Source organism: Gopherus flavomarginatus, chromosome 12 (genome assembly GCF_025201925.1).
Source record: "Gopherus flavomarginatus isolate rGopFla2 chromosome 12, rGopFla2.mat.asm, whole genome shotgun sequence".
Taxonomy (NCBI): Eukaryota; Metazoa; Chordata; order Testudines; family Testudinidae; genus Gopherus; species Gopherus flavomarginatus.
The window spans coordinates 30,491,361-30,511,956 of record NC_066628.1 but is presented as its reverse complement, the minus strand read 5'-3'; the positions used below and the strand labels follow the sequence as shown (position 1 = coordinate 30,511,956).

Sequence of the window (20,596 nt, the reverse complement as noted above, 5' to 3'; positions counted from 1 at the left end):
GAGGGACATGCTGGCCACCGCTTTCTGCAGCCCCCATTGGCCTGGAGTGGCGAACTGCGGCCACTGGGAGCTGCGATCGGCCAAACCTGCGGATGCGGCAGGTAAACAAACCAGCCCGGCCCGCCAGGGGCTTTCCCTGAAGAAGCAGCGCCCCTAGTTTGGGAACCACTGGTTTAGGGTGTGGTTTATTACAACCCAGCAGTAGCTCCCACATGCACTGGCTGTGTGGATGGCAAAGGCCTCCCATCAGGGCAGCCAGTGCTCAATAGTCCTGCTGTATCCGCAGCTGCAGAGCATCATGGGATAGCACCGGCCCTTTCATGGTGAAACTAGAATATAGGTAAAATAGCTCGAACAAAGGTAAAGCATAGAAATGTGGGGCTGGCAGAGACCCCGGGAAGTGTGGCTAGAAATAGCCTTGTCACTTGTCTCCTTAGGTGGGAGACCCGTGGCTAGGGGAGGCTGGCAAGTGGCTCTTGGAGTTGGGCTGAGACAGCCAGATGCATTTCACTGGGATGCTGAGCTGGGTTTGAACCCAGACCTTCAAAGGAGAAATGCCAATGCAGTCACACACTGTGTTTCTTGAGCTCTTATGCCTCCCGCAGCTCAGACCCACAGATTGTTCAGCCCCAATTCCCCCACACCCTGCACTTTCTGAGCACACCATTGCATCACCCAACTTCACCTCTCTCCCCACCCCATGCCAAGCTCACCTCTCAGCTACCCAGCCCCAGGGTCACCTCCAATGCCAAAGGTCACCTGATCCATCCCCCCTGTCCCAGGAGAGCTTCTCACCCTCTGCCTCCTTGGCCCAAGGCCCAGGCCCTGTCCTTTGCTAAGGGAGATGTGGAGGTGGGTGCCCGGACTCCCCCTCAGTGCTCCAGGAGCCAACATGGGTAGGAGTCCTACCACATCCCTTTTGGTGCTGTTCTCTTTGCTCTGCTGCCCAGCAGAGAGAGACACATGAACTACAGCGGCCAGCCAAGGACTGAGCCAGGCCCATTCTTCAGCTCAGCAAGAGCCGCGGGCTGGGGAAGCCATCCCTCATTGGGAGAATCCCAGCCCCTGAACCGCTTGTTGTCGTTTCCTGGCTCTCTGAGGTGCCTCCTCACACAGACATGCTGCAGCCTTGGAAGTGAGACAACATGGCCTTAGACCTGTTCTGCAAGGCACTTGGCCCCTCCTGGGCGTAGTGCCTGTAAGTAAGAGAGAAATGCCCCAGGAGTCCACACAGGTAGCCCCATCTCCTCTACTCCCCCGAGGGATGTCTGCACTGCACCAGGCGGGAGCCCCTGGATTGGCCTAGCCCGGAGGTGAGGAGCAGCCCCACTGCAATGCCCTGCCCCAGTTACTGTGTTCTGATTGCACTGCGGTCACCCGCGCGTGTCACTAGGACTTCTGGGGGCATGTGCCCTGGTCCTTTGGGCTGCAGCAAGCAGAGCCACTCTCTGAGTCTTTCCCAGGGGCTTGTGGGAGAACGTGCCTGTCCTGGCCCCCCTGGGGAATGGGGGGGCACCGATGGCACTTGAGGGATTTAACCTGGGTCCTCACTGCAAAGTGAGGAGGGGGTTCCCAGCCCCAGTGAAAGCAGCATGTGGGCTCCCACCCACTCCCAGCCAGACCAGCTAGCCTGGGTTGGAAGCATTTCTACACGAGTGAGAGGCGGTTGTGTGTGGGTGAAGGGGGCTCAGGGGCAACACCCAGGCTAACTCCACAGTGAAGACAGACCCGTCGTGGCAGCCACTCTGTTAACACCTCATAAGCTGCTGGTGGCTGAGCCAGAACAGCACGGCCTGGACGCTTCACAACACAGGCACCAGCAGACAGGCCCTGCCTGAGGCCAAAGCCAGCCAGACCAGGGCCTGCCCAGAACCCCCAAGGCAGGAGCCCTCAACTGCCAAGCTCCACCCCAAGCCAAAGCGCCCCCATGTCTCCCCCAGCTTGGCCTGCTCCCTAGGGAATGAAGACGCCAGGTCAGCTCTTCACTGCAGGCTGGTGCCAGGCATGGAGCAGGTTCAGTGCCCAGGAGGAGGTCACGCTCAGAGCCCGCGCTGGCTCTTACCACACACGTTCTCCCAGCCTGCCTTTCATGCACTTCCCAGCTCTCCCTGTCCCCGGGCTCAGCCCAGCCTGGCAGGCAGGTGAGCTGCTTCTCTCCAGCGCGTCCCCTGATTGCAGCACTTACGTTTCATTTAGCCGAGGCACCAGGCAGGCTGATAATAGCACTGCTGTGCAGAAGCACTCATGGCATTTGCCTGTCAACAGTTAAATAGAGGGTCCCCTCCCTCTGTGCCCCAGGAGACACGTCCATGCCCTCGGCTGCCTGTCTGCGCCATGCTGCCGCTGCATTGTTCCTTACCCTTTAAGCTGAATGAGCAGGTTTATTGTCTGAGGCCTGACAGGACCAGTGCCAGCTCCTGGGGACAGCCCTCAGTGGGCAGAGCCTTCACCGTGCGGCAGGAGATAATGTTCGAGGCAGCACTCAGCATGGCAGACAGCCCCCCGACCCCGCTGGCAGCTCTTGGCTCCCAGGCAGTGCTGGCTGCCTGCATAAAACAGCCTAAGTCTCTATTGATTGTTCCCATCCACTCCACAAGTTCAGCGCCAAACTGGTCAAAACGCAGCCAGCTGCCAGGGGCTGAACTCAAGGGAGGGCTTCGCTGGCAGAGACCCAGGTGCCAGGAATGCCCAGAGCCTGGGGTGATCCAAGGTGTGCACATCCAGTTCGCAGGCCCCCATTACCACAGCCTGAGAGCACCTCGCATCCTTCACCCTCCCCACAGCCTTGCAGCCCTGCTATCCCCATTGTGCAGATGGTGGAACAGAGGCACCGAGAGCAGGTGACTTACCCCAGCAAACAAAAGAAGTTCTGTTGCAGAGAGCAGGGATTTGCACCCAGGTCTCCCAAATCCCTGGCTAATGTCCTAACCACTAACCTATCCTCCCTCTCCCACTGACCTCCCAAGCCTGTCCCGGGACACCAGCTACCTATGCCCTGTGCTCTGCCCCTGCTCTGAGACCAGGCTTTAAGTCTCCTGCTCCGAATGGTGGGGGCTGGGAGTCCCCAGGGGAGCCCACTCCCCAGAGCTGACAGGCCCCATATCCCTCGAGCCAGGCAGTTGCCTCTGGCTGCCAGTGGTGCCCAGGGAGTGCCCCAGGTAGCAGGGGTTGCCCATTCTGATACCCAGGCTGATCCCCTGAACAGAGCTAGGTGGGCAGGGCAGAGGGGAGCACAAAGATGGTCTAGGTCAGGGGTTCAAACTGGGGGTCGGGATCCCTCAGGGGGTTGCGAGATTATTACATGGGGGGTTGCGAACTGTCAGCCTCCACCCCAAAATCCACTTTGCCTCCAGCATTTATAATGGTATTAAACATATAAAAAAGTGTTTTTAATTTATAAGGGGGGGTTTCACTCAGAGGCTTCCTATGTGAAAGGGGTCACCAGTACAAAAGTTTGAGAACCACTGGTCTAGGTTCTGTAACGTGGTCTCACCTATCTATCTATCCACACAAACACCCATCCACCTGTCCATCTTTCCCCAGAAACATCTAGCTAGTTATCCATCCCAATACACTCCCACCCCATCTATCCATCTCAGTACACCCCCTCCACCCATCTCTCCATCCCAATACACCTCCCTCCCCTCTATCCATCCCAATACACACACTGCTCCCCATATATTTATCTATTTATACCCCACCTACTTGTCTATCTCAGTATACATCTCTCCCCATCCAGCCATCTACATATTTCGGTAGTGTTCAGACCACCCCACACCCTAGGAGTTCTTGCTCCCCCTATTCAGTGCTGGGCTGGGAGGTCGCCACTCACAGCACCTGAGTTCCCATCCCGGAATGCAGGATGTTGTATTCCGCAGGAACAAATCCTTTTAGCTTTTGGATCAGACCCTCCGGTGGGATTCCCCCACCCCTCCTCCAAAATGTCAGACCTCAGGACTCGTAGCCAATGAGCAATATTTATTGAGCCAAGGAAATTAATCACTTAGCACGGCGACGCTGTTGGGCAATGAGGGATCAGGCTGGGCCCTGCACATTCCACCACAGAGGTTTATAAAGTATTTAAATCTGTCAGTGAAGGCCCTAGAGGAACAATGATAGTATCAATTTGCAGAAGCCAAGCTGTGCAGCGGAGCACGGGAGATTTACTGCATCAAGGAATGGTAGCAGAGCAAGCAAACAGTGGATAAAAGACCAGGCGACTGTGGGTCTTAAAGGAACCCCAGCCTAAGCAGGCAGTGGCTTAGCCTGTACAGTGCAGCGTCCCAGTGCCCAGCGGAAGGAGCTGACAGACTCTCTCCCCAGAAACAGCCGGTTTGAGAAGCTGGCAGCCACAGGACTGGGATTCGCCAAAGTAAATTACAAGCACTTTCCACATTCCATCCCCTCTCCTGCACACACACACAGAGCCCTGCTGCATGTGTGTACACACCTACTGCACACCCACGCTTCTCTGCCTGCGCATGCACGCACACAGAGAGCCCTGCTGCGTGTGCACACACCTACTGCACACCCACGCTTCTCTGCCTGCGCATGCGCACACACACAGAGCCCTGCTGTGTGTGTGCACACACCTACTGCACACCCACGCTTCTCTGCCTGCGCATGCACGCACACACAGAGCCCTGCTGCGTGTGTGCACACCTACTGCACACCCACGCTTCTCTGCCTGCGCATGCGCACACACACAGAGCCCTGCTGCGTGTGTGCACACACCTACTGCACACCCACGCTTCTCTGCCTGCGCATGCGCACACACACAGAGCCCTGCTGCGTGTGTGTACACACTTACTGCACACCCACGCTTCTCTGCCTGTGCATGCGCACACACAGAGCCCTGCTGCGTGTGTGCACACACCTACTGCACACCCACGCTTCTCTGCCTGCGCATGCGCACACACACAGAGCCCTGCTGCGTGTGCACACACCTGCACACCCACGCTTCTCTGCCTGTGCATGCGCACACACACAGAGCTCTGCTGCGTGTGTGCACACACCTACTGCACACCCACACTTCTCTGCCTGTGCATGTGCACACACAGAGCCCTGCTGCGTGTGTGCACACACCTACTGCACACCCACGCTTCTCTGCCTGCGCATGCGCACACACACAGAGCTCTGCTGCGTGTGTGCACATACCTACTGCACACCCACGTTTCTCTGCCTGCGCATGCGCACACACACAGAGCTCTGCTGCGTGTGTGCACACACCTACTGCACACCCACGCTTCTCTGCCTGCACATGCGCGCACACACACAGAGCCCTGCTGCGTGTGTGCACACACCTACTGCACACCCACACTTCTCTGCCTGCGCACACACACAGAGCCCTGCTGAGTGTGTGTACACACCTACTGCACACCCACGCTTCTCTGCCTGCGCATGCGCGCACACACAGAGCCCTGCTGCGTGTGTGCACACACCTACTGCACACCCACGCTTCTCTGCCTGCGCATGCGCACACACACAGAGCCCTGCTGCGTGTGCACACACCTGCACACCCACGCTTCTCTGCCTGTGCATGCGCACACACACAGAGCTCTGCTGCGTGTGTGCACACACCTACTGCACACCCACACTTCTCTGCCTGTGCATGTGCACACACAGAGCCCTGCTGCGTGTGTGCACACACCTACTGCACACCCACGCTTCTCTGCCTGCGCATGCGCACACACACAGAGCTCTGCTGCGTGTGTGCACATACCTACTGCACACCCACGTTTCTCTGCCTGCGCATGCGCACACACACAGAGCTCTGCTGCGTGTGTGCACACACCTACTGCACACCCACGCTTCTCTGCCTGCACATGCGCGCACACACACAGAGCCCTGCTGCGTGTGTGCACACACCTACTGCACACCCACACTTCTCTGCCTGCGCACACACACAGAGCCCTGCTGAGTGTGTGTACACACCTACTGCACACCCACGCTTCTCTGCCTGCGCATGCGCGCACACACAGAGCCCTGCTGCGTGTGTGCACACACCTACTGCACACCCACGCTTCTCTGCCTGCGCATGCGCACACACACAGCTCTGCTGTACACCCACAACCCTGCTGCCATTTACACCTGCATCAGGTAAGTTTGCGCAAGACCCAGCTGGCATTATTGATACACCAAGTTCCTTGCCAGCTGGGGCTGCCCACTGGTGCTGGGACTGGGCCCACTAACCCACCTGGCACAGGACTGCCCCGACCCCCTAAGCTCAGGGCAGCTTCACAAGGCCACCACGTTCTGCAGAACTTGGATCGAACCAGTAGACATTTGCCCGCTAACCTCCCAGGCCCCAGGGTGGGCCGTGCTGTCCTGACTGGGGAGAGCTTCTGGTTTAAGAGGCAGGGTGAGCTAATGGGGCAGGAGTCCGGAGACATGGGACTGCCAGTGACCCACTGTGTGACCTTAAACAAGTCTCTGTGCCTCAGTTTCCCCTCTCAGCCTCTCTGTGTCTTATCAGAGCTCTTTGGAGCACACACTGTCTTGCTCTGGGTCTGCACGGTGCCCAGCACATGAGGTTCTGATCTTCTCTGAAGCCTCCAGATGCGGCTGTGATACAAGTTCTGTTAATTAATGCTGTCTCAGGGATCCACAGCGCAAGCAACGGGAGCTTTGGGTTGCTGCAGACGGGAACTTGTCTGTGTTTCGGGGCCCTACAATCTTTCTTTCTAAGCCTGAGAGGGCCTGTGGTAGCAGCCATTAAAACAGTGCCCTTAGTTCCTATTTTAAATCTTTCCTCTGACGCCATGTTGCAATTTCTCTCACTAACAGAGGTTTTCTTAAAGCCCCAGCTCCTGGAGACCTGGGGATGGAGGAGAATCTCATCTTGGATTTAAAAAAAAAAGTCCTTGGCCTTTGTGATTGTGGAGAAAAGCTGGAAACATGGCCCAGATGTGACTTCATGGCTCCAAAGCCAGTCGGTCACAAACAACCCCCAGACGTATTCCTGGTTACACACTCAAGCTTTTGAAACCTATCTCATGATTTTTGGGGGGCTGACTCATGACTTGGTGCCATCTGGGGTAGGCAAAGCTCCTGATCTCATCAGAAATCATTGTGAGCAGAGTGAGGTGATTTCCCACTGGACTCCAGTGCCGAGGGAAGAGGTGAATTCTCCATCTCTTGCGGTCTCCACAGGAAGGCTGGCCGCTGTTCTGGAAGAGATGCACTGGGCAGAGGCAAGTGACTGGGCTAACTGCAGAGGTAATGGTGAAATCCTGTGGCGTGTGCTCTGCAGAGGTCAGACCAGGGTCTCATGGTCCCTTCTGCCCTATGACAGGACCTTGCAGGCTGCTCTTATGGGTGCAGGGACGGGACAAATAACTCCAAACAGCTGCTAAGTCTCTGGGTAGTCATCCTCCAGCTGCTGCACCCGTCCTGCATGGTGCTCCTGAGGGGTTAGACTGGGACAGACCTGAACAACTGCCTCTAGGCTTCTCTGCAGAGGTGGGGCTGGGCACTGGGGAGCCAGCCAGGACCTTGGCTACGCATCCACACAGGCTAGTAGGAAAGCATCTGTGGCCCCTTCTCCCCCCGTGCAAAGGTAGCCACTACTCCACCCCCAACACAGCTGGGTGGAGACTTGACTGCACAAGTGTGCTCAGGCGCATGCACCGCATACACACACACCCACACAAGTGCACATATGCACGCAAGCACACACATACACCCGCACACCCGCATGCACATGCACATATGCATGCACACACACACCAACCCACACAGGTGCACACATGCACACATGCACACACACGCATGCACATGCACCCACACACCCACATGCACACATGCATGCACATACACACATGGTGACCAGATGTCCTGATTTTATAGGGACAGTCCCAATTTTGGGGTCTTTTTCTTGTATAGGCTCCTATTACCCCCCTACCCCCTGTCTCAATTTTTCACACTTGCCATCTGGTCACCCTGCCACCCACACAAGCACGCACATGCATGCATGCACGCACACACACACACACACACACTGGCCAGCGCAGCAGATCCAGTGTGGAGGGGAAAGGAATCTGCGCCTGGTACAGGATGACTGCCCCAGGCGTTAGAGGGGAACCAATGATCACATTACGACTCCACGATGCCCCTTGCCCTGAGCTGGTGCTCAGCTGCTTCATTTTCCTTCTGCCTCTTCCCCCATCATCCCGTAAATGTCCGTCAGACAGGGCTGGAGGGCAGGGTTGTGGGCGCAGAGCAGAACTCTCACCCTGGAGTGCACCATGCTAGCACCAGGGGCTGCCGGCATGCACTGGGAACCCTGTTGTGCTGGGTGTTGTGCAACCAGAGACAGACAGAACCTGCCAGCAGTGAGGGCTCCGTGGAACTAACGGGAGCAGATGTCATGTCAAGGTCGGGACGCTCGGTGGAGCCGACTCCCAGACACGCAGGGACAAGTTTTTTCTCTCACTGTCGGTTTTTGCGACTAATCGCACGTTAACTTCACAGCTCCAACGAGATGCTTGCCAAACACACTTGCTGCCGCGGGAATTGTTACTAGTCACGTCTATCAGTTCAGCGCTGACATTGCTGTTAGCACCTGCATCTATTATCGATTGCAACATGTGAAAACGGCTTTTTGGAAGAGTCAATCCTGTGGGGTGGAAGTCCTCGGCTCTTGCCTGTAAGATCTGGGGTCTCAGCAATGATATCACAGGAGCCGGTAATCTGTGTCCTAATGGGCCAGTGTGAGGGCAGCAGATATGTAGGAAACGGCTGCTAGTTCAGCACGCAAAGGAGGATTTGACTGGTAAGAAAATGGTTGTTTTGCTCTCACCAATATCAATAAAAAATCTCATTTTCTTTTCTTCCTTCCTTGGCAGGTTTGCGCCTTTTCAACACCCTCGCAGCTGCGCCTTGCTTGGCGCTGCCCAAGCTGGAGAAAGAGCAGCTGAGTTTCTAGAAATCCAGATGAAGGAACTGGAGCGAAAGCAGCCCTGTGAGAATAGTGGGCTGACCTCCCGTAACAGAACCTTTCTATTAGAGGTTGCAGCACCCAGTACTGGCTAATGCAGGGGGCAGAATGGCAACTGCTGAGCTTCCTCTGCCCCCCATGGAGGGCGTCTGGTTTTTAGGGTTTATTCATTTCATTTTGAGGGGTATTTTTTAGCAAATGTTTAGTTTTATGCTGCTGTCCAAAAATGAGGGGGAGGGTTTTCCTTTGTACGTGCTGGACTGAGTATCTTTTGGTAACATTCCCTGGTGCACGTTAACGTAGGACTGTTTCAACTGGTGCTGGGTTAAAGCGCACTAGGCAACCTTTAGAGAGCACCAGCAGGGTCTGAGCAGACCTGTTAACATGCAGCAAGTTAGTGCACTTCAGGAATCTCCCCTGCAGAGTGCATCACCCACCACCTGTAACTACAAGTAGCCATTTCCGGTGTTCATTGGATAAACACCAAGTACTTTTTGTTTGTTTGTTTCAGGGTGTTTCATTGGCTAACGGCTATAGTTGGAAGTCCCACCCCCACGCTGGGGCCCGGGGAGAGCACAGCTGTTGCCGTGTCCCCATCGGGTGGCAGAGTGGGAGTGCGGAGCAGTGAAGGGAGGGCAGCTTTGCAAGTGTTTCCCTGGCCCAGCTACAGCCGATGCACCTCGGTCCTGACTGAAAATAAGCTGCTGCTGCTCCAGCCAAGGACCCACCAGTCTGCCCTGCAGCTTTGTCAGCACGTCAGTCATCACCCTCCGAACTCCCAGTCCTGACCTCCCCCCAGACAGCTCTGCTGGTGCCCCTCACTCCCATCCCACACCCTCTTGCTATCCCAGCCCCGGGCTCCTCCCACACAGTTGTATCAGTGCCCCTCAATCCTGACTCGCAGTCCCCTGTTATCCCAGCCCCGGGCTCCTCCCACACAGCTGTATCAGTGCCCTTCAATCCCGACTCACAGCCTTCTGGTATCCCAGCCCTGGGCTCCTCCCACAGAGCTGTATCCGTGCCCCTCAATCCCGACTCGCAGCCCCCTGGTATCCCAGCCCTGGGCTCCTCCCACACAGCTGTATCCGTGCCCCTCAATCCCGACTCGCAGCCCCCTGGTATCCCAGCCCTGGGCTCCCCACACACACAGCTCTGCTCATCCTCCCCCAGCCCGGCTGTCCCATTCTGCGAGTCCTAGGTCACCACATTGACAAGTAGCATGGTGCGTCTGGGCTGTGGACTGACCAACAGCAACTGCGATGGGACCAGCCCAGCTTACTGTGATTGGAACCCAGAGACCCACCCCTGACACCCCATCCACACTAACCCTTTTCCCCCTCAGCGAGCAGCCCCACCTTCAGCCAGGGGCACTGGAACAATTTGTATGTGGGGATGCTGAGAGCCATTGACTCCAACTGTAAACCCTGTTTATAATGGAAACCACTTCAAACCAAGGGATGCAGAAGCACCTCCAACACCCGTAGTTCCAGCACTTATGCCTTCTGCAGCAGGGCCCCCTGCCAGGGACAGGCAAGCCGCACGTGGTTCACACCACGCACTGCGCTGGGTGGGCTCACAGGCTAGCCAGAGGCCTCACCCTGCCAGGGGAGCAGGAGATGGGGCGGGGATGAGAGGGACAGAGTGCGGATGGAAGACGTTTCCCGGGGGCCAATGTGGGTGCAAGCTCAGAGCAGAGGCAGCGGTGCTGCTTCACGTACCTGGTCTGGCGCAGGGGGATGGGTAATGAGACACACAGGAAGGGGTCAAAGGTGTTACTCTGCTTCAGACAGTGTGGGCAGGTCAAGGAGGACCTGAAAATGAAACAAGAAACCACAGTCAAATTAAACATGTGCGGCTCTGACCCAGGGTGCACCCCACCCAGGGCAAAAAGCAAACAGGGGCAGCATCCCTCTGCCTAGGTGAGGGCATTGCTCCGATCCTGAGATTCCCGGCTGTGATTCACTTCCAGTGTAGGACTATCACGGTGCACACTGTGTTCTCCAGCCCAGTCTCCACTGAAACCATCTAGGCAATCGGGCTTCCACCCCTTCCACAGCTGTAGATCTGAGCATGAGGAAGTTTCTCCTGATAACCAGCCCACCCTCGACTTTGGTCCGATTCATCCCCTGGTGTGTAATAGCTCTCTCCCCTTCTGCTCCCATTAGCAACCATACTAGGCCCCAACCACGCTGAGGCCTGGACACAAAGCCTTGCCACACAACGGGCTGGTTTCCTTTAACTTCTGCTGCTTTTCTATCCCTCTCTTCCCAAATCCCGGCGCTGTCTCACTGCCTGAGACCAGGCCGCAAAGGCCCAGCTGGCTTGAGATGGCCATAGATACAAACAAATCCGAGGCACTGGGCTTTCTGTCCTGCCTCTTGAAGCCTGACTCAGATCCCATGCCAGATTGTCTCCCTGCGGGCCACTATCTACCCCAGCGGGATGCCAGACTGGTCACGCCCTCCCCGGGCGCTCAGCAGACTCTAGATGGCAGAGGGCAGAATATTAGGCCACTGGGATCGCGTGGGAGCCTGCAGAGCTCCAACTGGCTCAGGTGAACAAAGCCTACAGAGGAAGCCTCCAGGCCCACAATACAACAATGGGGGTAGAGGGAGATCCAGCTCCTTTCACTTCTCTCCCCGACAGGGAGGAGTTAGATCATTTCTCAAAGGGTCAGTGCCACCCCGGAGCTTCACACTCCGCAGCTTCCGAGAAACGACAGCAGCAACATCTGGACATCAGTGCCAGGGGTCATCACCGGCTCCCTGACACGTTGCTCTAAGGGACTCCAGGAAATCCCAGCCAATAACATCAAACCATCGCTGGCTTTCCTTCCATGGTCCACGTATGTGAGCTTGTGTGACAGAGCCCTGCCCTGTCTCGTGTGAGCGCCAAGTGGGCTGTAGCTTCCCTATGCAGCTTTGCTAGAACTCCCCAAGGACGACTTCAGCACCCCTGCATCTCCTGTCCTGCGCTCTCCAAATGCAGCTGTGCTGGGCTCCCTCAGTCTGGGCTACAGCCCTCTGCTATTCCAGTCCTGAGACAGTCACACGCTCTTCTGCTGCTCCTCACTCCTGACCTGCAGCCCCCTGCTATCCCAACCTTACATTCCTCAACACAGCTATCATTTTTACAAACGTTCGTTACAAATCAGATGAGGGTCAAGCCCCAGGGATTCTGGGAAGCCCGGGCTTCAGAATTCGCAGCAGTATCCTCCCCAACCTCCCCAGATTCCAGAATCTTAAGTTTTCACACTTAAAAAAATCTTTCTAACCCTCATGGTTGAGAAAAATACTTCAAAATGTAACCAGTACGGCACTGTGCTCCTGAGTCTGCAGAGAGCCTGACACCATAGGCTCAAGCGGTAAAAACTGCCCATTCATCCCAAATGACCGTTAACTCTGAAACCTAATGGAACACCATTCGCGTTAGCTATTCACTGCTGATCATTTTAGCCAAAGAAGCACCAGACGTGTTTAATCTACAATGCCAAACTGCCTCCCATGCCTCCCCAAGAGACTCAGGTGCCCCCTACCCGGCTGCCCTCCCTTCTCCTCTGCATGGCCTATCCAACACCCGAGGGATGTTTTAATGAGTGGCCTGCTGAAGCACTTGCCACTCAGGGGCTGGTGGAGGCTGTGGCTATCCTGTCTGAGAGGCAGGGCTCAGCCTTCACCTCTGTGGAGGTGGCATCCTGAGCTCAGAGGGAGGAGCCCATGGGACTGGGAAGTGATGGGGCCATGTAGAAATGCAGAATGTAGGGCCCTGAGCTTACAAGGAGGCCCAGAAAGGCAGCAAACTTTCTGTATGCCCATAGAGTGCCCTGGCACAGAATCAATGCAACAATAACTCACTGATGAATGGGCCCAGGAGATGGAATGGCAACACTGGGTGTGGGTGAACGTGTGTGTGTGGTGTGTGAGATGGCCTAAGCATTCAGGTGTTGTGCAGGGAGGGAGAAGGGTGTGTGTGCGTGTACCTGTGTGCATACAGTATGCCTGAGGCTGTATGGCAGCGGGTTTCCACTGGAGGTAGAATGGCTCTGCATGTTTATGAGGCTCAGCCTAAACCTACATTTACCTGCCTGGTAAATCTGCAGTCCAGCCGGCTACCCTATCTGCTTCTTTGGCAGTCAGCTGCAGAGAATTTCAGCCACACAGTCCCCACCCCCCTTTCCTGGAATCGCTGCAGCGAAACCTGCCCAGCAGTGCTTTGCTTTTCCGTATGATCACCACCGATGACCGAGCGTTCTGCGTGAAGGGCAGTGACCCGAGGCTCAGCGATCTCCCCTCGCTGCGATTACTTCTCTCCTCTGCGCCCGGGTATGTTTGGCTCGGGGTCCCAGTGTGAAGGCGCTCGCTGCTGATCACGGCTTGGATCCCAGCCAGCCTGCTTCGGGCCCTTTACCATGTGCCTCTTGCTGTTTGGGTGGAGGGCGGGGGAGGGAGCTGGAGAAGGGATCAGTGATAACTCTGCCTTAGGGGACAGAAATGCTGCAGGCCCAGAGCATGCTGTGTGTCCCTGTACCTCTTTGTGGAGGCACTTCACTGTTGTGCAGCAGCAGCCCCGCATTACAGGAGTCCCGGCTCCCGCGTTCCCCCGAGCTCTGCTCTCCAGTTCAGCCATCACAGGGGCTTAGAGTGACCAGACAGCAAGTGTGAAAAATTGGGATGGGGGTGGAGAGCAATAGGAGCCTATATAAGAAAAAGACCCAAAAATCAGGACTGTCTCTATAAAATCGGGACATCTGGTCACCCTACAGGGGCTCCCTTCAGTGTCTTCTGCACTTGGCTGCTCCATTCATCTCTCGTTAGCAAACCACCTGTGAAGAGGCACCAGCTGGCTGCTCCGCTCCATCAGGTGATGCTTACTGGTTATTTACCTGGAGCCAAAGCTGGACCAGGCACCAGCTGGCTCCCTCTACAGCTGCAAATGGCAGAGAGGCTCCGCCACCCATCTGCATCCGATCCATGGAACACGCCGTGGAAACATCAGAGTGACCCCACCAGCTCAGGCCAATGGCTTATCTCCGCCAGCTGCTCGTTAATGCTACACAGGCTCTCTGGATTTACACATCTCTGATCCTGTGAGAGGTATATCACTGCCACAGAGCCTGGAGATCTCTGTACAGGCCAGGGCTGCAGGGCCGGAGCTGGGGAATGGGCCCACACTGCAGTCAGGCTTGATACAGTTATTCTGGCCATTTGCAAGGCATGGTTCCTGGTGCTAGGCAGGACCCTGCCAGAAAGGCACAGGGCATAGTTGTGGCAGGGCAGAGAGGCTCGGTGTGGGATGACCTGGGCTGGCTGAGCTTGATGTGTGTTGCTTCTTCCATGAGACATTTTGCAGAAGAGTCATGGGAACTTCACATCTCCAGGTCTTCAAGCTTCCAGAGCTTTGTTTTTCTCCATTTTTTATTTATTTAACCTGGCTTCAACCTCAGCCTTTCCACAGGTTAAAACGAAGCCTCACATCAAAAAGACGTCTCTCTCCAAAGTGCCACAACTGACTAGCTCTGCATGCGCTACGGCACGTGTGTGAGGATGGGGTTAAGTTATAGGGAGGAGAGAACAGGTCAAGACCTGATCATCACATGCCATCTGTGGATCTTCCTTGTATCCAGATGTTCTCTGTGCACCGAGAGCCAGTTTGTTGCACAGCGACAAGCCGGAGGTAGCCATGCACAGATGTTCAATCCAAAAACCAAGGTAGATGTGATTTCCCCCTAATACTCAGTGGCGAATTTCCAGACAGACGTGCCGGGAACGAGGTGCAGATGTTGGCTTCTGCACGGACGGCAGCCTTCACGTGTTACCCTGCAGTGCACACACCTGCCGAGGACCTGCGACGCACGCTGGACATGCCCGAAAATGTCTGATGGGGAAGGCCCTGCCAATTCGCTAACTCTGCCACGCTGCCATTAGGACAAAGCTGCATCATGGCGCCATGCGACCATCTGTCCGAACAAGTGCTCTCCCCAGCACAGTGTGTACCAGGGAACGTACGGTGGTTTGCCAGGACACGTCTGGATCCTCACGCCAGAGAGGGACAGAGCTTTGTGCTCATCTAACCCAGACTCTTAGCCCCTTACCCTGCCTGCTTCAGCATGTCTCCCAGTCTGATTAAATGCCCCAAGCAAAAAGGTTGCATGACTTAGCTGTAGAGAGAGAGAAGTGGTGCAGTGTGGGGCAAGAAGATGCCAGGAAGGTGAAAAGGGAAGGTCTACACAGCAGGGGTCCGTCCAGGTTTAGCATGTGCTGCTGAGCATTGGGAACAAAGAAACCAGGAAGGGGTGTGTGTCACTGAGTCCCTGGGTGATGCTCTGGAACTGCTCCCCACAAAGCCCATCAGGACTTTGGGGAGCCTCCTCTCCCTTGGAGCAGACTTTTTCAGGGAAAGAAGCTCACACGGCTTCACCTCCTGGGTCTCTCCTTGGAGCATTCAACATCCTCTGCCCCTCCGTGCGCTTCCCACAGCGAGCTCACCCAGGTGGGGTCCTGGGGAAGCCACAGGGTCCTGCACCCCCACCTCGCAGTTAGACGTGAGTCTCAGCCAGCCAGTAACAGAGGTTTATTTGATGACAGGAACACGGTTTAAAACAGAGCTTGTAGGTACTGCGAACCGGACCCCTCGGTCGGGTCCATTCTGGGGCCCAGAGAGTCAGACCCCCACGTCTGCTCTCACTCCTCATCCCCAGCCAACTCCAGACTGAAAACCTCTCCAGTCCCTCCTCTTCTGCTCAGTTCCTTTCCTGGGCCAGGTGGTCACCCGACCTCTTTGTCTCCAACACCTTCAGTTGACACCTTTGCAGGAGAGGGGCCCAGGCCATCAGCTGCTAGGACACAGAGTGCCAGGCATTTAGGTGCACTGGCCCTTTGCTCTGTAGCAATCACACACCCTTATTCCGCCACCTAGATACTTAAGAACTGCATAGGGGACACTGAGGCACCAACACAGTATTCAGAGAAAACATTAAGAACATTCCCAGTTCGCCACAGTGTGCCAGGGGAGCACCAGACAGCTTGTCGCCCCTTTATTTTGCAGGGGGGCACTCAGCAGTGCTCCTGCCGGGCAAGGGTCCAGGAGGCCGGGGAGAACCCTGGCTTTCATCCCCTTACTACTGGCTCTAGCCCCCTGCATTGCCTTCAGTATCCCCCTCCAGCTGCACATTCACACTCTTCCACTGCCTGTATGCGGCCAGATCCCCTCTTGGTCATCTCTTAGCATGAGCAGGTAGTGCTCCCACCTCGTACTTCAACCCCCTCTGCTGGCTCTGGTCCAAACGGACCCCATACCCTGTGGGCTGCCTTCAAAGTTATCGACACCAGCACAACCCAGAGGGGGCAGCAATTGAGATTGAAAGGCAGCACGTGCGGAACCGATGCCTGGAAATGCTTGATCACCCAACAGCCTGCGGAACTCCCTGCCCCTGGATGTGAGGGAAGCCACGATCTCAGCAGGGTTTCAAACAGGAGCTGACACATGTACAGACAATGACAACATCCGTTTGCTTCAGGGCACAGACTAACCGGTCACTGACAGGGGGCAGTCAGAGGAAACATCCCCTGGGGGTCCATTACCCCACAACTACCCACTACGGGGTTTGTTCCTCTGAGGCAGCTGGTGCCGGCCTCTTTCAGAGACAAAATACTGGACTAGACAGTTTGAGCCAGCATAGCAATTCCTGTGAGCTGCTGTCTCCTCCCAGTGGTGGCTGCCTTGAGTCTGGGCTGAGGGGTGTGGTGGGGGAAGCTTGCACTGCTACTCTACCTGGGCTATTATTATTATTATTTACTATTTGTGGTATCGGCACCCAGGAGCCCAGGTGGGAGTCAAGACCCCTCCGCGCTAGGTGCTAGACACACAGAACTAACAAGCAGATGGTCCCTGCCCCATGGCTGACAATCTGTTTTCAGAGAGTCCATCCAGCGTCTTTCCCGCACACTGTAGAGTTGTTTTAAAAAAGAAAATGCAAAGGGGAGGTAAATGAATGCCACTGCCCCTGGATATTTTAGTGCATCAGCTCTTCAGCATACATGAAAAGAAGGAACATCTCAGCCTTTCTTGCTAGGAACCGGGCAGGAAATCAGAGCAAGGACGACGGCTTCAATACCCCCAGCACAATCGAGAGCTACAGGGCGGCTGTCTTTGGTGACCAAAGCAAAGGCAGCTGCTTTCTGCTTCCCACTGAGCACAGAGTGTGGGGCGCTTTGTCAGCTGCTAACAACACACAGAACAAATCATGAAATAGCCTGGAAATGCAGCACAGGCACGGAGGCAGCCTGTGGGGCTGGTGGCTCGCTAGACCACCAGTGGGTCTGGGGGGCAGGAAGCCAATTAAAAAAAAGGCGGCGAAGGAATGGAGAAGCTAAAGGGGGCGCGGGCTGAAAGCGAGACCACCCGACAGGCATGTGCTGAATGCCCCACATAGCAGCAGAGCTGAGGGGCAGGCAGCACATGAATGATTCTGCAGCAAACTCTCCATCTTCAGCATCCACCCCAGAACCAGATTGTGCCTTCAGATAAGTCGGTCTCAGAGGGTGGACTGTGGCTTGCCTCTGCATGGAGCCAGGAGGGTGTATGACACCTTACCTCCTCTTGGGTCCCCACACAGTGGCCAGCCCCTGCTTACTTCTAGCCTCCTTGCTAGCAGTATGGCCTAGTGGATAGAACACTGGACTGGGACTCAGGAGACCTGTGTCCTATTCCTGACTCTGCCACTGGCCTGCTGGGTGACCTTGGGCACATCACTGCCCCGCTCTGTGCCTTAGTTTTCCCATCTGTAAAACAGGACCGATGACACTGCTCTGCTTTGAGATCCATAGATAGAGAGTGCTAAGGACTGTGTGTTACTATTAGTAGGAACAGACAGTTACCAGTGATCATACAGGAGCTGCCATGCACTAGTCCATGCTGACAGGATAACGAATGCAGCAAAACTAAAATTAAATCAGGCCAGCCATCGCTCTGGGCTCTGAAAAACCCTCACCCTGAGCAGCGCAGTTACACTGACCCAAGGCTCTGTGCAAACAGTGCTAGGTCAACAGACGAATTCCTCCCATCTCTGTAGCAAACGAAGTGCTACAAGGGTGCAGCAACAGCATTTTAAGTGCAGATGAGCCCTAAGGACACGCAGGCAGAGCCAGGAACAGAGCCTGGGGCTCACGGTGCCTGGACTAGCTCTCTGGCTGCTAAGTGCCTGGGCTCCCCTGTTCGGAGTCCTCCCAGACGGGCCCAGGGGACGGCACCTGAGCTGCAGGAACCCGGCTCCCGCTGTCTCCGTTTATACAGCCTGTCTGATGTGGCGCTCGCTGAGCCCAGGACCTGGAGTAGTAACAATCGGGCCTGCTACTCAGACGTGAAGATACAAAAGTGACGGGGGCTGCCCAGACCGGTAGACGCAGCTGCTAACCCTCTGGCTGAGAAGGGAAGGGTGTGACCCTGAGTTCTTCTGTGTGTGGCAAGAGTGCCAGCCACAGACAGGTGGGCATTGTTGCCCAGGACTTTCGAGGGGGCTCCTATCCTGTAGCAGCCAAGCCCCTTCCTTGTGCAGCTGGACTGAGAAGCCCAGGCCCTGTGGGGTAAGAGACGAAGTGATGGCCCACAGCTAAGGACTGAATCCAGTTCTCCCGTGCCCTAGCCCATGACAGCAGCCGTGGTTCCCTGGTGCAGAGACAAGAGGGTAACCCCCATTCTGAGGCCCCCTTGCCTGCAGGCAATCAGTGTACGCCGCTTCCTGCATCGCAGTTCCACCGACCAGACCTGTTACAGCCTGGGACCGCCCTGAAACAAGCTTTCCTGCCCCACGTGTCACCTCATTGAACCCTGGCCCAGCCTTCCCACGGTGGCGCTGACGGCTTTGTCAGGTCCCCAGTTAATGAACTCCCGTCTCACTTGTCTCCCAGGCCCCCGGCTGCCCCTGGAGACAGCTGAGAAATTAGCGCCGGGCCAGTGATTGTTCACATCATTTGTTAAAAGTTGGAATCGGGTCACAGAACAAAAGAGCCTGGCTCCGTAAGAGCGGCTGGTGCTGGGAGATCTGCGCACGGCTCCAGAGCAGACAGAGGAAGGAGCAACCCCTCGGCTGAGTCCCTTCACAGAGGGCCATGCAATGAGCAGCAGGGCTGTAGCACACCACTATGCTGCGCAGCGCTGAGCTGGGAGGAATGGCAGCCAGCAAAGCCAGGCCCAGCACAGGCGCTTCATTTGTTCCGGGAACAGTGGGGGGGTCCCTCTAGGGTGAGATGGGCCTGAGGCCCTACCCCCTGCTCCTCCTCTCCACCACAAAGGCCCCATCTGGGGGCGCTGAGGAGGAGATGGGCCCACAGATGGGGCGTGGCTCCCGCATGTATCCCATTTTTGCAGTTTGAAAGCATGTCGCCCTAGATCCCTCTGAGGGACCAGGGTAGGATTGCCAACTTTCTAATTGCACAAAACCGAACACTCTAGCCCCATCCCTTCCCCGAGGCCTCACCCCCTGCTTACCACATTCCCCCTCCCTCGGTGGCTCGCTGTCCCCCACCCTCACTCACTTTCACTGGGCTGAGGCAGGAGGGTAGGGTGTGGGAGGGGGTGAGGGCTCCAGGGTGAGGCCAGAAATGAGGGGTTCAGGGTGCAAGAGGGGCTCCGGGCTGGGGCAGTGGGTTGGAGTGAAGGAGGGGATGAGGGATCCGGCTGGAGGTGTGGGCTCTGGGGTGGGGCCAGGGATGAGGGGTTTGGGGTGCAGGAGAGGGCTCCAGGCTGGGGCAGTGGATTGGAGTGAAGGCGGGGGTGAGGGATCCAGCTGGAAGTGTGGGCTCTGGGGGGAGGCCAGGGATGAGGGGTTTGGGGTGCAGGAGAGGGCTCCAGGCTGGGGGGTGGGGCAGAGGGTTCATAGTGTGGAAGGGGGCTCTGGGCTGAGGCGGGAGGGTGAGGGCTGCGTCTGGGGGTGCAGGCTCTGGGATGAGGTTGGGGATGAGGAGTTTGGAGTGAAGGGGCAGCTCCAGACTGGGGCAGGGAGTTGGGGTGCAGGAGGAGGTGAGGGATCCGGCTGGGGGTGTGGGATCTGGGGTGGGGCTGCAGATGAGGGGTTTGGAGTGAAGGGGCAGCTCCAGACTGGGGCAGGGAGTTGGGGTGCAGGAGGAGGTGAGGGATCCGGCTGGGGGTGTGGGATCTGGGGTGGGGCTGCAGATGAGGGGTTTGAGGTGCAGGAGGAGGCTCCCGGCTGGGGGGTGGGGCTGAGGGATTTGGAAGGTGGGAGAGGTCTGCAGGTTGAGGCAGGGGGTTGGACTGTGGGAGGGGGTACAGACTCTGGGCTGGGGCTGTGGGCTCTGAGGTGGGGCCAGGGATGAAGGGTTCAGGATGCGGGATGGGGCTCTGGGCTGGGGCAGAGAGTTGGGGGGCTGGCTCCGGCTGAGGGTGCAGGCACTGGGGTTGGGCTGGGGATGAAGGGCTTGAGGTGCAGGAGGGGGTTCCAGGTTTGGGAGGACTCAGGATTGGGGCAGAGAGTTGGCAGCTCCCAGTCAGCGGTGCAGCACGGGGGGCTAAGGCAGGCTCTCTGCTTGTCCTGACTCCGCACTGCACCCAGGAAGTGGCCAGCAGGTCCGGCTCCTAGGCGGGGGGCCCAGGAGGCTCTGTGCACTGATCTCGCCAGCAAGCACTTGGGTCTGAAATGGGTGG

The 20,596-nt window shown here is 56.6% G+C and overlaps 1 protein-coding gene across 2 annotated transcripts in view; it reads right to left on the bottom strand.

The window, feature by feature from the left end:
• The window catches only part of USP43 (ubiquitin specific peptidase 43), a 207,326-nt gene that overhangs the window by 61,061 nt on the left and 125,669 nt on the right, over window positions 1–20,596 (bottom strand). For both annotated transcript variants that reach the window (XM_050919242.1, XM_050919241.1), the window contains exon 4: window positions 10,657–10,749. In XM_050919242.1, the coding sequence (XP_050775199.1) occupies window positions 10,657–10,749 (93 nt within the window). The remainder of the gene's footprint in view (window positions 1–10,656; window positions 10,750–20,596) is intronic.